This window comes from Kwoniella dejecticola, chromosome 6 (assembly GCF_000512565.2).
Source record: "Kwoniella dejecticola CBS 10117 chromosome 6, complete sequence".
NCBI classification, from domain to species: Eukaryota; Fungi; Basidiomycota; class Tremellomycetes; order Tremellales; family Cryptococcaceae; genus Kwoniella; species Kwoniella dejecticola.
Window position 1 is genome coordinate 1 of NC_089306.1, and position 15,898 is coordinate 15,898.

At 51.3% G+C, this 15,898-nt stretch overlaps 5 protein-coding genes across 5 annotated transcripts; 2 read left to right on the forward strand and 3 right to left on the reverse strand.

The window, feature by feature from the left end:
- Positions 1-530: 530 nt before the first annotated feature.
- On the reverse strand, positions 531-2,540 carry I303_104890 (uncharacterized protein; the record flags this gene model as incomplete). The annotated part of the gene is made up of 5 exons (XM_065969059.1): positions 531-625; positions 1,461-1,542; positions 1,868-2,050; positions 2,251-2,307; positions 2,394-2,540. 5 exons carry the CDS (start codon positions 2,538-2,540, stop codon positions 531-533), a joined length of 564 nt encoding a protein of 187 aa, XP_065825131.1.
- A 373-nt stretch (positions 2,541-2,913) lies between these two features.
- Positions 2,914-5,695, reverse strand: I303_104891 (pyruvate dehydrogenase complex dihydrolipoamide acetyltransferase; the record flags this gene model as incomplete). Its single annotated transcript, XM_018408955.1, has 6 exons — positions 2,914-3,422; positions 3,481-3,555; positions 3,612-3,828; positions 3,903-4,298; positions 5,218-5,423; positions 5,623-5,695. 6 exons carry the CDS (start codon positions 5,693-5,695, stop codon positions 2,914-2,916), a joined length of 1,476 nt encoding a protein of 491 aa, XP_018262646.1.
- Positions 5,696-6,582: 887 nt separating this feature from the next.
- On the forward strand, positions 6,583-9,840 carry I303_104892 (uncharacterized protein; the record flags this gene model as incomplete). The annotated part of the gene is made up of 10 exons (XM_018408954.1): positions 6,583-7,448; positions 7,546-7,780; positions 7,856-8,169; positions 8,236-8,249; positions 8,313-8,501; positions 8,570-8,758; positions 8,861-8,990; positions 9,055-9,251; positions 9,342-9,558; positions 9,636-9,840. The coding sequence occupies 10 exons, from the start codon at positions 6,583-6,585 to the stop codon at positions 9,838-9,840; spliced, it is 2,556 nt and encodes an 851-aa protein (XP_018262645.1).
- Positions 9,841-10,426: 586 nt separating this feature from the next.
- I303_104893 (uncharacterized protein) lies at positions 10,427-12,677 on the forward strand (the record flags this gene model as incomplete). Its single annotated transcript, XM_018408953.1, has 6 exons — positions 10,427-10,480; positions 10,568-11,482; positions 11,633-12,035; positions 12,117-12,207; positions 12,335-12,530; positions 12,621-12,677. The coding sequence occupies 6 exons, from the start codon at positions 10,427-10,429 to the stop codon at positions 12,675-12,677; spliced, it is 1,716 nt and encodes a 571-aa protein (XP_018262644.1).
- A 367-nt stretch (positions 12,678-13,044) lies between these two features.
- On the reverse strand, positions 13,045-15,724 carry I303_104894 (uncharacterized protein; the record flags this gene model as incomplete). The annotated part of the gene is made up of 5 exons (XM_018408952.1): positions 13,045-13,830; positions 13,893-14,804; positions 14,866-14,928; positions 14,996-15,379; positions 15,452-15,724. The coding sequence occupies 5 exons, from the start codon at positions 15,722-15,724 to the stop codon at positions 13,045-13,047; spliced, it is 2,418 nt and encodes an 805-aa protein (XP_018262643.1).
- Between the last annotated feature and the right edge of the window lie 174 nt (positions 15,725-15,898).

A 15,898-nucleotide genomic window follows, 5' to 3' on the forward strand; every position in this document is an offset into this window, starting at 1 on the left:
ACCCCCTAACCCCCTAACCCATCCTCCCTCACCGCCCGCATCCTCGACGATGCAGATCATAAAGATGGCAGAATAAATCAACGGAAGCTCGCCATCTGAATCACGTCAATCACACGCTATTGTTCAGAGACGGGCGTCTTCACTTCCATCACCCTCTTTTCCTCACATGCGACCTGGGCTTGCAACGCCAAGAGTCCTATAATCCCCGTTCTAACATCGTTGAAGTGATCCGCTACATTGGTGGGCAGAGGAAAGAAGGAAGACTGTAGCTAATCGTTTTTGTTAGAACGGGGATTATAGGACTCTTGGCGTTGCAAGCCCAGGTCGCATGTGAGGAAAAGAGGGTGATGGAAGTGAAGACGCCCGTCTCTGAACAATAGCGTGTGATTGACGTGATTCAGATGGCGAGCTTCCGTTGATTTATTCTGCCATCTTTATGATCTGCATCGTCGAGGATGCGGGCGGTGAGGGAGGATGACATGTTACATGGTACTTTTGAGTACGTGGTTGAAATTAGAGCGATGGAATGACTATATACCTTCCGGTTTGGCTACCTTCCTCTTCTCCCTTGTACCCGTCAGCTCATCCTCCATCTCCTGATACGATACGGGCAGTAACGGGTTTCCTGCAAGGCGATAATGATCAGCTTGATGTCCGGGGGAATTGGTCAAACATAGCGGTTCTAGTGATAGGGAAGACCAAAGCGGCTGGGAGCTAGATGGGACATGAAGAAAAGGGCTAGGTAGGAGAATCTGAACGCCAGGGCAAGTAGGGGGTTCGGGCAAGTGAGCAGAGAGAAATTAAAGCCAAAGTACAAGGGGAATGAGTTACAAGGTAGTCCGGTTTCACTAGCGATACGAAGGGAAGTGAGATGCAGATGTTGGGTAGTTGAGCCAGATTAGAGACACGTCAGTAGTCGGGACCCCAGAAGAGTTTAAAGAAAGATTGGGTGAAATCGAAGCGGACCGAAGGGCTGCAGAACGGGCAACAGCGACAGGGAGTATGATAAGAGGTGAAGAAAGAAGTAGGCGCAGGGCGATAGCGATGACGGACGGATTCAAGCGAGAACAGTGAAAAGCAAGGCGTCCGCGTAGAAGAGGCATGCGGTTGGGAGACGAATATTCGGGAGGAGGAAGGTTCGAGCCGTCTCATGAGCTCGAAAAGAGATCAACTCTTGTGCGCGAGGTCGCAAAGACACATATAGCGCGTTCGTATCTGCAAAAGGGAAAGAGAAGGCGAGGAGATATGGGATTGAAGGGGATGAGGCAATGAGGTGTAGTCAATGAGGAAGGTGTTTTCGAAAGGTAGCAGATCAAACGGTTGATGAGCAGAGAGGTATCTCAACGGGGGAAGGGAGGTGACCAAAGGGTGAGACGGGAAGAAGAGCCAAGAATTCTCAGATCAAGGAATATTGAGGCGGAAGCGGATCCGGGAGACAGATCGAAGGAGCCGGCACTCACCAGCTTCCGACACAGCGTACATGACGCCCAATTCATTCGCAGCGGTAGATAGATAATAACTCCTCGCGTCTCCCAGAGAGAGCTGTTGGGTATCACGAACGTCAGCTGTGACCTTGTGGGCTTGTCTAAAAGCATGATCGTCTGATTAGATGTGGGTGTCAAAGACATTCGGTCCTCCTGCTAGTCCTGTCCATCTGCGAAGTCTTGCATCTTAATCTTCTCCAGCTCTCCCGTTTGTTTGACCGTCTGCGACATCGTCAATGAAGAAGGGCGACAGATCCCACGCTCTCGCGACCCGCAGCAGTCGAGCGAGCAATGGATGTATCGTTTCTCTCTCCTGGTCTTCACGCCCTCCAGCCCCTTGTCCCCTCTCCTCAGCCCTGCGATCGAGTTACGTATCCACTCACCACCTTGGCCTTGACCAGATCCCCCAGCCTGAAACACTCTCCCATCTTGATCTTATCCCTCTCCGTCAACCGTATATCACTTATCCTGATCACCCCCTGGAACTCTTCGCTTGTCTCGGGCAACGGGCGGTCGTTCGAGGTTGTGAGTGTCAGATGGGCTTGTTGGGGGGTCAGACGGGATACCTGCAGCCCATACGTATATATGTCAGCGACCTATTGATGAGCATCGAGCTGCTTCGAATCGTTTTCTTGATGATGTGTGTAACGTGTGCAAAGAGGGGCCATCTGATATGAGCGATGACTCACCGTGCCGATGACCTTACAATCGACGATTATCAGCCATGTTGTCCTCCAACCGCGGGCGGCATATAAGGACTACTCACCACAGACCCCACATCAGGCGTGTTCCCGCTCTCCTCTCGTCCAATCACGCTGACCACCTGACCACAACAGACTCATCAGCTATTTTCGCAACGCAGAACTACATTGAGGGAGTCGCGAAGCCAAGAATTGATAATCAACTTACCGATCCATCACGCCTTGGTATACCTACTATGCTAGCCAGTATCCTCCCATTCGACTCGTAGCATCCCGATCCGCATGCTGGGAGTGGAGGAGCGGTGAGGCTGGAAGGAAGTGGTTGGCCTGGAAGGAGTATCGTCGAAGAGGACATGGTAATTGAGGGGTATGATTGGGTGTTCAAGCGAGAGCTCTGGAATGGCTTCGAAAGCGAATTTGATGGCGCACTCGGTGCTGCGTGACGTCCTGATGAGCCTGGCCGCTGATACGACGATCTCTCTGATGCTGCGAGGAGCTGCTGTATCTCCAAGAGTTGATGATGGTGTTAATGAGAAAGGTTGAAAAGGCAATCACCTCCACATGCATCTTCAACTTTTTCACTCATGGACAATTGATCCCGTTAGTACCAACCCCACGCTCATCGCTCATGCATCTGAACATACACGCAGGCATTATCATAAACATGTGCATGTGCTATATCCCGCAAATAGAAGCAGAAACGATGTATGTAAAGCCAAATCAACCCCCTAAAGCATAAAAGTCAATGGCTGCTCCATGTACTCCTTGAACGCCTTCAACCACCTGGCACCAACAGCTCCATCCACCGTTCGGTGATCCGACGACAAGGTCGCCTTCATCACTTGGACACTCTTGAATCCCTTGGGGTCCTCAGGGGCCAACTCCAACTTGGTCGATGTCTTACCAATAGCCAAGATACACGATTGAGGCGGGTTGATGATCGCTGTGAAGTTGTCGACGCCGAACATTCCCAAGTTGGAGATGGTGAATGTACCTCCCTGGTATTCCTCGGGTTTCAATTTACCGTCTCTTGCCTTGGAAGCTAGTTGTTTGGTCTCTGCGGAGATGGTGGCGAGTCCCTTCGCACCGACATCCTTGATTATAGGTGTGATCAGTCCGTTCGGGGTAGCGACGGCGACGCAGATGTCGGCCTTTTTGTATTGCCTGATAACGTCGCCCAACCACGCGGAGTTGGCTTCAGGGACCTCGGCGAGAGCGAGGGACGCGGCCTTGACGACTAGGGGTGTGTCAGCGGGGGTGCAGCTATGCAAGTTCATTGAGGGAAGAGAACCCACTAAAGTCGTTAACGGAGAGCTTGGTCTTGCCTTCACCAGCCTTGTTGAACATCTCTCGGAGTTTCAGCAGTCGGTCTGGAGTCATGACATCGTCAGTACGGGCTATTTCGTCGGTTCGAGGCACAACTCACCCATGTTCACTTCGACGGTCAAGTAGTAATGGGGCAATTGCTGCTTGGACTCGGTCAATCGTTTACCGATGGTCTTTCGCATATTGGAAGTGGGGATGTCCTCGTATTCGGCTGGGGCGGCGGGAGCAGCTTTGCCTGGGGTGGTGGTGGCTCCGGAGGTAGGGGTGGTAGCGGCAGCGGAGGATGATGAGCCGCCCTTGAACTTCTCGACGTCGGCCTGGAAGTCATGAAGAACGTTGAGTCAGTTCTGTTGTCTACTGAGACGTTCACTAGCCCGCCGCAGCCACTCACCTTGACGATTCTTCCCTCGGGTCCAGACCCCTTGATCTCCGCCAACGGGATACCCTTCTCCAAAGCGATCTTTCTAGCCAAAGGCGAGGCAAAGAATTTAGGCTTTTCTCCTTGTCCTGGTAACTCGGGCACTTGCTGAGCTTCGGTTCCGGCGTTTCCTGATCCGTACTTGGTCTCATCGGCGGGTGTTCCCAAAGAAGGTGTCTTGGATTCGGAGGAGGATTCTTTCTTGGACTCCTGTTGTTGCTCTTTGGGTGCGTCCTCTTCTTTCTTCTGCGGTGGTGCGGAGCTTTCACCCTCCGAAGCTAGTTTGTCGGCACCTGACAAGTCGTCTCCTTCTTCCCCGATGACGGCGATCGGGGTTCCGACAGCGATTCCCTTGGCACCGTCGTTGACCTGATAGAGAGGCACGTAGTGTCAGCGATACCTTTACCTCGAAGAGCAAGAGAGCGACCAAGATGATCCGGCGTAGTCAAAGGGGAACAGGAAGACAACCATAGGTCAGAAACAGATGAAACGGGTAAGGATTGTAGGGCGGAAAACCGTGAGTCCAAGACAATTCGCAGCGATGGAGGAAGACCTGCCAAGGCAGCCAGGAGAGAGGAGAAGTACCCGATCATTCAGACTGAAAATAGTAGCGATGAAAGGCGTATTGATCGAGTTCGCGTAGGCAGTTTCGACCGAAGTTCTCAAGGTGAATGCTAAGATAGCGAAATGGCAAACGACCAGGCAATAGAAAGATGGCAGAGACGGGAGTGTAGGATGTGAACTCGCAGCTGGAAGATCATTCACAGTAATTTCGAAACATCAAATATTTACGGCCAGGAAGAAGCAGCGAAGAGGGTAGAGTGAAAGGGACGACTGTGCAATCAGGAGAGGCGTATATGAAGAACATTGCGGGGTCTGCCTTCCCAGACAACTCGCGGTAATTGTTGAACATCAGGTGGAAGTAATGGAAAATGGCAGGAAGACGAGAGAAAAGAGCAACGAGGCAACCACATAAAGCAAAGAAGGCAAAGGCAAGAGTTATGCTGGGATGCACGACTCCGACGTAATTCGCAGGGCTTCACGAAGGTTAGATGACCAGAGGCAGAAAGAGACACCGAAGAAGGGGCAGAAGAGGGAGAAGATGATGAGAATTCAGCCAGAGGGGAGTGAAGTGAAAATCCTTCCGCTCTCTCCTGACACATCCCCCTCTTTCACGAAGTGGGTATAGCAATAAAGCGTCGTTCAAAACGAGAAGCACCAGTAACACATCAAAATGAAGTCCTCAAGACTCCAGAGCCTCGCCTAAAGCAAAGACTGATCCACTCACAATGATCTTTGCCAAAACACCATCATCCTGAGCCTCGACATCGATCGTAGCCTTGTCCGTCTCAATCTCCACCAAGACATCTCCCGCAGCGTACGAGTCTCCCTCCTTCACCTTCCACGAGGCGATACCTCCCTCAGTCATTGTGGGGGACATGGCGGGCATCGAGAATTTGCTGAGCGCGGACGCAGGGGACGAGGTTCGGAGGGCTGCGCGGGGGAGCAAAAGGTGGTGTAGGAGTCCGGACGCATCCAGTCAGTAATAGACAGTTCGAGGTTGCGTGTTCATATTCGTGTTCGTATTCGTACCCAGGTTCGAGTAATTGATTAGTGATGGTCAAATGTCAGCAACATACTACACATTTAAGCGAGAAAATTGATCAAGACCCAAACCCAAACTCAAACTCACACCTCGAGACAAGCAGTTGCTTTCTCAGACCGGCCGAAGCTGATCGCTTGGCTACGTGAGCAAAGGACATCATCTTGGTTGAGATGTTGGTGGGTCGATGATGCTTTTGAGGAGTTGAGAAGGGGCTGTTATAGGATGAAATTTGTGGAAATGATAAATGTTCGGGAGATGCATGTTGTTGGGGAGTAAGTGACGGCGAACGCGGTCCGTCAGGATCATCCGAAATGCCACATTGACCAAATTACCGAAATCCCATGTACGCAAGCATGAGAAACACGTGGTCAACGATACGCTCCGAGTATAACGGATGAGCAGGGGATAGAGGATAGCTCTTGACGATGCCGACCAACATTACAGTGAGAAGGAGAACTCGCAGCTGGAACATCAGAGCACATCTGAAGACCTTCTCACAACACTGGGAGTACACGGAGCCCGTCCAACATTGTCTGATTAGATCCATACACTGCGAACGCCTTTGCAAGGCTCGCCCTCTTCTCGTTGCGCCACGAGCCAAGGAGAAGTTCCCGTTCTTTTTGCTCTGGATCGGTCGTGCGCGTCGGGCATCAGCATCGTGTGTGGTTGTTGGAACTGCCTGTTGCTAGCCTCGAGCCTTTGCAGCCAATTCGCACGTCTCTCCCCTTTAGCTTTTCGCTTTATGCTTTCACTCTCGATAGCTGCTGCACCGGGCAAATCCGATTGAATTCCATCGAAACGCGTGATTACAGTTTGATTCATTACGATTGGTTTAGTACAGAGCTTAATGGTGATTACAATTGATTACGATGATGACAGGAATTCCCATTACGATTCTTTCTAATTACGCCTGACCGATTCCGGCGCCGTATGGGCGTCAATCTGATCCTCCATTCATATCACTCACTCAGCATATATCATCCTCCGCATACCGACTCATCCTCAAGATAGTATACCCATACCTCGATAACTGATACTCGATCCAGAATGCCCCCCTCGTCGAAAGATGACCCGTTCCAAACCAGCTCCAACAGCGACGCCCCCTCAACATCTCCTAACATCGCACGATCCCTCGGTATCGCCAGAGAAATGCACAGCCCTTCCCCGCCTAGTGGACCTACCATCCCCAACATCCCTCCGAGGGGCTCATTCTCTTCCTCGACCAGACCAGTCTTCTCAGCTTCCTTCAAATCCCCAGGTGGCCTTACACCCCCAATCCAACGATCGGGCTCACCAGCCAACGCCAACGGCCATAACAACCAACAGCCTTCGAAAAAGGCTTCGAGCGATAATCTCCTAGGAAGGAAGAGTTCTCTCTCATCCACCAACCTCAAGAAGAGTGACAACTCCCCTTCCAACACCAAGTCCTCCGCTCTGACAGCTGCTCTATCCTCTACATCTCCCTCAGCCTCAGGCTCAAATACAAACTTGACCAGTCTGCGCCCTTCCCTCTCGCGTAAATCCTCCTCCTCGGTATCTGGCACCTCCACGCCAAAGAACAACAAGGGCAAAGAGAAGGACAGCCAAGCCGACGACGCAGGAGCAGGCGATTCCAACTTCTCGAACGTAGCTGAGATCTCCAACGAAGAGAAGGCGAAAGTACTTCGAAGACATCTTGTATCAGCCGAAGAGAGGGAACAGTCCAAAGCGCCTACACCTACAGCGGTCGAAGGTGGCACCACACCGGTCAAAGATAAGTCTCCGCCTAGATCAGCGAGTATCAACGAGGAGAACAAGCTTGCAGCTGTAGCTGCTGCCGGCGACAGTGGATATGGGAGTACGGAGATTAGTGTGAGAGGTGAAGAAGATGATCAATTTGCTGTGCCGTACGATGCGCTAGGTAGCGATGTGACGTGAGTCCAACCTTCTCGTCTTCGTCATTGTTGTCTTCTTCCTAGGTCTCGCTAGTACCGTAGAATCAGAGGGACCGCTGACAGCGTATACATACAGCCACGACCTGTACAAATGGCAACACACCCACCGACCAGATCAACCCGTCCGATCCGCTTCCTTCTCCCATATCCCTCTTGACAGATCCGCCATCCTCGACCCGACTTTGGCACATATCAAAGAGCCCGGAGGATTCAGGAGGAACTTCGTCAGTACTCGAGCTGCCGAGCAGGGGCTGGAGGCGCCTAATATGGTTAGGAACGTTGTGGACTTCCTTTTCCTTTATGGTCATTTCGTGCGTATCCCCATGTGCAATCGTAACAACCTTGATCCCATGATCACGCATAGCTAACTCAGAGCACCCTGTCAGGCCGGAGAAGACCTCAACGAAGATGACGATCTAGACGAAGAAGAGGACGAAGAATCCTTCCCCGCTATCGCATCGACCTCTGGAGCATACGCCAGAAGACCCTTCACTGCGGACCAAGATGGAATACCACCCCAAGCGATAGCTCGAGGTGAACGAGCGCCGTTGTTGGGAAGTACAAAGAGAGGGATGAGCATGACACGTCACAGAAGGACTAAATCCGGTGCTGCCTCCGGAGGGACCGCCACGACGACTCAAGCATTGTTGATGCTGTTGAAGGGTTTCGTGGGGACCGGTATCTTGTTCATGGGCAAGGCGTGAGTTGGCTTCACACTCTGACGATGGAGAATCCTGCTGATTCGCTTCCCATTCCGACCGGACAGCTTCTTTAACGGAGGTGAGCTTAATGAAATTTCATGCGGTATATCTACCGAGCGAACTGACCTCACCCCTGCACTAGGCATCCTCTTCTCGACCATCGTCATGCTGGTCATCGCCGGGATATCCCTCTGGTCCTTCCTCTTGCTCGTCGAGGCGTACATGCGCGTCCCGGGCAGTTTCGGTGATATCGGGGGAGCGCTCTATGGCAAATATATGCGATTCACCATTCTGACTAGTATTGCTGTGTCACAAATTGGTTTTGTCGCTGGTGAGTGAAGTGGACACTACGTACTAGCATGTCGGTTAGTCAGTCACTGATCCCAAACGCCACCCCAGCATACACCATTTTTATCGCCGAGAACCTGCAAGCGTTCTTCATGGCCGTCACCGATTGCCGGACGTACATCCCCGTCAGATGGTTGATCTTCGGCCAACTATTGGTATTCTTGCCCCTGGCGATGATCAGGAATCTGGCGAAATTGAGTGGGACGGCTTTGATAGCTGATGCGTTCATCTTGATTGGGAGTGAGTCTGGTGCATCTTTGTTGGATAATATGCTTTCTCCATTGTGGTTCTTCCGCTCCGCAAACTCAAGTAAACCCGCTCACCTACCCGCCTTCACCGCAGTCTTCTACATCGGGTACAACGAAGGCTCCGTCCTCTCGAAATACGGTATCGCCGATGTGAAGCTATTCAACCAGAACTCGTTCCCCCTCTTGATCGGTACAGCCGTATTCGCCTTCGAGGGTATCGGATTGTGAGTCGGCAGAGCAGATCTATCCAACCGAAGAGAGCTAATAAACTGTTCTTGGTGGACACAGGGTCATCCCCATCACCGAGTCGATGAGAGAACCTGAAAAGTTTCCGAGATTACTCTCAATCACCATGTTCATCGTCGCCATCCTCTTCGCCGCTGCTGGTGCGGCGTCGTACGCTTCGTACGGGAGTCAAATCCAGACTGTGGTTATTGTCAACTTGCCGCAGGAGGATAAATTCGTTCAAGCGGTTCAATTCTTGTGTAAGCCATTCCTTCTCTTCATATCTTCGCTTCAAAGATGAAATAAAAAAGTGAGGCGACACATCGCTGATTACGATGCCACTCGTACAGACTCCGTCGCGATCCTCCTGTCGATCCCCCTGCAGCTCTTCCCGGCAGTGAGAATCATGGAGAATGGTATCTTCTCGCGATCGGGCAAACACAACCCCTCGGTCAAATGGCAGAAGAACGTGTTCAGGAGTATGATCGTGGTCTTCACCAGTCTGCTTAGTTGGGCCGGGTCGAATGAACTGGATAAATTTGTTTCCCTCATTGGAAGTTTCGCCTGGTAAGTTTGAGTCTGCTCTGAAACTCATCTTCGTGAGAATGAGAACGTGAGGCTAAGATCTTGTTGATCTATTGCAGCATCCCCCTCTGCTTCATCTACCCGCCGATGCTCCACTTGAAAGCATGTGCGAAGACGCGCAAAGCGATCGTCATGGATTATACCCTGATTGTATTTGGTGCGATCGTAGGAGCGTACACGACGGTGCAAACTGTCAGAAGTTTGTTTGAGCCGGGAGGGGAGAAGCCGAAATTGGGGAGATGCGAAGTGCCTGATGGGCTGTGACGGGTCTCGGGGGTAGAAAGGGGCGAACCGGACGGAGGTGTTACCATTCATACATAACGTCAGATACAAAGAGCATTCACATACATATGTTAGATCTGGAAGTGGCGCGGGAGTGAATGGAGGGGATGCTGTAAAATATCGTTTAGACTGTAGATCATATACATACATGAATAGCATAGTGGATAGATCTGTAGATATGTACCAACCATCCCTGATGTCGTCGCTCTGACCCCTTTGCCTACGACGAAGAGACCCGATGCGATACATGGAGATGAATCGGGTGATATCGTGGCGGAGGATGTCGCGTGTTTTCTTGTGTTTTATTATGAGACGATGAAAACAGCGATCTGTGGTATGACGGTGCCTGAATGAATAGGAAAACAAAAGATTGGCCATCGTAAACAATTGATACATTTCATTCATTCTTCATCCTCTCTTATTCATCTTATACATATAAAGCATCTGCTCAGCTTGTCTCTCGCTCATTCATCCTCGACGCTCACTAACTGCACCCACTGTATACAATCAAGAGAACAAGAAGGAAAAGAACGAATCGACATAAGACTCACAGGACAACTTCGTCGATATGTCCACTACGCCCGAAGTTGAGGTAGCTAGTTCTGGCCTGGACCGTGTGTCGGTGAGTCTGCACCTTTACACTTCTAAGCCAAAGTGACAGGCTAGCTGATAATCTGCACTGCCCTGATCGTCGTCTCCCGTCTAACAGGTCCACGCCCTCCAACCTGAAATCATCATAATCGGCGCGGGCGTCATCGGCTGTGCGCTAGCCTACTCCCTCTCTGCCTCCGGACGAGAAGTCGTCGTCCTCGAACGGGATCTCAGCGAACCCGATCGAATCGTCGGGGAACTCCTTCAGCCCGGCGGAGTCGCCGCATTAGAATCGCTCGGCATGGCGGACGTCTTAGAAGGGATCGATGCGGTTCCGGTAGAAGGATATTGTATAGTCAGTGGGGAAGATCAGGTGGGGTGTCCGTACCCCCTCTTAGAGGAGATGGCGGGTCTGCATAAAGACAAACAACCTTCGCAAGACAAAGAGGATGAGCTGAATGCTTATATCGATAAGAAAGGGAAATGGCATGTGGATTCGCAGAGTGGGAAGAAAGAAGGACGTTCGTTCCATCATGGGAAACTCATCTCGTCCTTGCGCAAGAAGATCCTGAATACTCCCCGAGTGACGGTCTTGGAAGCGACGGTGAAGGATTTGGTATTTTGTGAACATACGAACAGAGTCATTGGCGTTTCAGCGTCTTTCAAGCCTGCTCTATCTCAAACCTCAACCTCGACCTCGAGTAATAGTAACTCAGACGACACACCTACTCAAGATTCAGGCTCGCCCGCGCTGGTCAGGAAACTCTACGCCCCGATAACTATCATCGCCGATGGATGTTTCTCCAAATTCCGCCTGACTCCAGGTATGCGGACCCCGAAACCCGTCACCCGATCTCACTTTGTCGGGATCATACTGGAAGATTGTAAATTACCGATACCGAACATGGGGACTGTATGCCTCACACCCTCCGGCCCGGTGCTGCTGTATCAGATCGGACGTGCGAAAGGGGAGGTCAGGATGTTGGTGGATGTGAAAGGGAAGTTGCCTAGTGTGGGAGATGGTTCTCTGCGGGTGGGTTTTTAGCTACAATCACTCACTCACTCACTCACTCCATTCACTCATTCATCATCTTCGCATCCAGATGCATGTGACTTGCAATCTGACTTTTTTGGCTCTCACCTTCATCGTGTATCCATCTCTGACCTTTGTTCCTGACCACAGCGCCACATCGAGACCCAATACGTCCCGCACCTCCCCTCTTCACTGCAACCTTCCGTCCTCTCAGCACTCGCGAACCAACGAATACGCTCTATGCCCAACACGTTCCTCCCGCCCGCCTTGCAGGGCGTCGCCAACTCCCTCTCTGGCGCGATTCTAGTTGGAGACGCTTACAACATGCGCCATCCCCTTACAGGTGGAGGTATGACCGTAGCCTTCAACGACGCTGTCATACTCTCTAAATACCTGAAACCGTCCCCCGACCTACCGCAGGGCAGAGAAGGTCTGGAAGATTGGGATAGGATCAGTGAAATACTGAAGATCTGGTTCTGGGAAAGAAAGAGGTTGAGCGGGGTGGTGAATGTGCTGAGTATGGCGCTGTATAGTTTGTTCGGAGGGGCGGATGGTGAGTCTCTGCCTTCTCTGGAAATCTTTCAACATACATCCGACCCCGAAGTCAATAGCTAATCTCCTGTTGGACCGTTAGAACCCGAACTGGAAGTGCTCAGAGAAGGATGCGTCAAATACTTAGGAATGGGCGGAGAACGAGTCGCTGGGCCAGTTGGATTATTGTCAGCGTGAGTTGAGTTGTTCAAATATCCACCTATCTGTCTCCTACCTCTTCTCCTGGACCTCGATGCTGCATCGCTCATCGACTTCAATTGAATTGACTGAACTAATACACTTTGATTGGTATTGACGCAGCCTCACACCCGCCCCATTCATGTTATTCTACCACTTCTTCTCCGTCGCCTTCTACTCCATCTTCCTCTTACTCATCAAGGGACCACCCGGGTCCAGTTTTCGATCTAACGGTAAAGATAGTGGTAAAGGCAGTACGCTTAACCCGTTGATGGTGGTCTTGACATTACCTCTGAATCTGATATATTCCATCAAGGTGGTGAGTTCGTCTTCCCTCTAGCTTCGTATCTAATATCTACGCCGAGTCAGATTCAATCGCTGATCATTGATTGATCCGATTCATACATAGTTCTGGACGGCTTGCGTCGTGCTTTTACCTGTGATCTATACGGAGTTCAAAGTATAGATTTTAGATCTCAGATGTAATAAGATCGCCCGTAATTCTTTGACCGCTATTCCCCTTTGTATATACAATTAAAGATCCGATCGCATTAGTAAACATAGACCAGATATGCATCATATAATATCGTCTCAGAATTCGAATCACACCGAATGTGCGCAAAGTCAGTCTTGTCGCACCGTCAATTCCATTCGCAGAATCAATTGCCACGCAAGTAGTGATTAAAGCATCTCCAGGTTTGGCATCATAAACTTAATCGCATCATCATCGTATCGTAAAGTATTCACAATCAACATGAGATCCCATTTCACGGTATGAAGCTCGAAGCGCAATGCAACTAGGACCCGTTCACACCATTCATGCCCATGACAGACTACCCCTCCGGATGGAACTTCTTGACTACATCCGCCACTGCCGACTTGGCCATATACGTCGCACTTCTCCCCCTAGTCATTGATCCGGGCTGAGCACTAGCCGCCGAAGTTGACGAGTTCGAAATCTGGCTTTGTACACTCGGAGGGAACTCCCTATCCGACGCTGAGACCGAGCGCGATTTGTTCATCGATGATTGCCGTTGTATGTTGGGCGGGGTATCGATGATCGACGTAGCTGGGGTAGGCGGCTGTTGAGTAATAGTTGGTACCCCCACTGCAGTTGGACTTCTAGGTTGATCCCCACCTAAAGCAGCAGCAGCACCTACTGAACCTTGTCCCTGTCCTATGGAAGGGGTATTCACTCTGAGTTGATTCAATAACGCCCTCGTAGCTGCCAACCACTTGATCTCGTCCTCCTCGCTTGACGCGCACAGCACGTATGTTCTTTTAGCGGTTATCAATCTGAACGTGTTCTCTTCGCCGTGTTTCTCAATTGCGACACCTGCTTGCGAAGACTTCTTGGGTGTAGTCTGGGCATTGTCGTTGGTCGACAGCCTGCCTCTCATGGCGTTTGTGAAGTTCGACTTTGGAGGCGGAGAGGTGGCAGTAGATGCGGAGTTGGCTGGTACCTGGGCATGATGCGGGTGAGGATGGAATGGATTGTGGTTATGAGGATGCGCTGAGGGTGGTTGATCGTCTTCGGAAGCGCTGGATTGATCCGGAGCGTCCACTTCTAAAGCGTCGAGGATGGATGTGAGGGGGATGTATCGGAGCGCCTTGGTGTCCTATGTTATCAGAATGACCCGTGTTAGCGTAAAACTTGCCTGAACGATGCCTGATGACCCACCATATGCGACTTGGTGTACGTGACACCTTGGCTCGTGAGAACGAACCATCTCTTCCTCCACACCTTCCTCCCTCTGCCTTTCGATCTCTTCATCAAGTATGTCGACAGGATCACCTTCGTCGGATCTATCGGAGTCGATGGTAGATTCTGCAATTGTCCTTGACCTTGTGACTGCTCAGCGAGATCCAGATCGTCCTCGTCTTCCGAGCTGACTATGAATTGGTTCGATGCGCTGGGCAGATTCAGGTTGGTAGGTCTTTCAGCAGTGACTGGCGGTCCAGGAGCTGTGGATCCTATACTCGAAGTTGAAGGTTCTCGCCTGGCTGATACTGAAGGCCCGCTCACGGATCTGCTAGAAGGCATAGACGTGACAGTCGACGGGTTGCGCATAGGCAGTGATTGGGGAATTGGCTGCTGCTGAACATTAACCTTTGCCATTTGCGAGGTCAGAGAATTGGTCGTGTCCATCGGAGAAGACGGAGGGATAATTCCACCGGAAGCCAGGTTGGGCGATACGTGACCTGCAGCATGTACAGCTTGAGGTGTAGATGCACCGCCGATGCTAGGTCGATTGACAAAGTACGACCCGACAGTGCTGGTTGGACTGGTGGTGTCGATCGCTTCGGAAGTCGAGCGATCTCGAGTGGGAATGGGGATAGACCCGCTCTTGGGTTGTTGATGATGTTCCCCTTTCTCGCGTTTCGATCGTTCCTCCTCTTCCCTCTCTGATAGCTTACGGCGCACTCCGTTGATCGCTCGGACCCACTCCTCGGAGTCGTCTTGCGATGATGCTTTGGCGAAGAAGGTTCGTTTGGGTGTAACGATACCGAAGGCGTGAGGGTTCTTCTTGACTGTCACCGGTGCCACCGTGTGCACGTCGTGTAGGTCAATCACCTTCTTGAGCGAGTACTCCTATGCCATCATCCCTCATCAGCTACTCGCGAGCTCGAAATTGTTATGCCAGCTGACCTACCTTTTCGTCCTTGTAGTACGCCAATTTGCCAGTACGCAGCACGAACCATCTCTTCTTCCATGCCTGAGATATCAACAAATCACATGAGCTGTTGACCGAGCATTCAATGCTTGATGAGGCAATAGCTCACCTTCCTCCTCTCCTGCTTCTTCCACAGATAACCACTCTTGACCACCCTCTCCCCCTCCATGCCTTTATTCAGCCCATCCAACCCCTCCTCAGCTTCACTGGCACTTTCCGCCCCATCTCCATCCCCATCGCCTTCATCCTCGTTCTCTTCCTCTACATCTTCTAGCTCCATCTCGTCCAGTATCTCATTACCAAACTTCCTCTCTGCGATCGCGCTTAAGCCGCCTACGGAAGTCGTGGCTGGCGTGAGGATTGGAGAAGTTGGATTAGGTGATCCAATAAAGGGCGGTTGTGTGGACGAAGTGATTGATGAAGAGTCAGAATCATTGCCTGAGGTGGGCGATGTGTAGAAGCCTGAATGAGGGGGTGGCGGGTGGGTTGGTTTCTAATCGCGGAGCAAGGTTAGCGCTATGTCCCCTAACGGAGCAACAATCCTCAAGGGTAAAAGATGGCTCACCTTCTTCTTGGGCGACTCGTGAGTACGAGCGGATGTAGCTGATCTGAATGATAATTTACGTTCGACCTCGGATCGGGAGGGCGGCGGAGCAGGGACGGGTTGAGCGAGAGATGGAGGTGCGGCTCCGGGCGTTGTTGGGGCTGGATCTGGTTCGTGATCGATCATGTCAGTGGTGGCGAGTATCGCTTTGACGAGATATGAATGGTACAGCAGATTGGAAGGAGGTAACCAGAAGTAGAAGTCATATGTGATCCACTCACTCTGCTGTGACATGATGAAACGGTTTGAATGCCTATTATTGTCGTGGTCGTTGGGTAAATCTCCGCAGCGAGAGTCCGTGTGTCACCGATTCATAAGGAGGCGAATCCGCTCAATCCTGCCGCCCGCTATGTGAATTTCCTTGTTCACAATTGAGCGGCGATTGCGATGCAGACGCTGAGCGGTTCT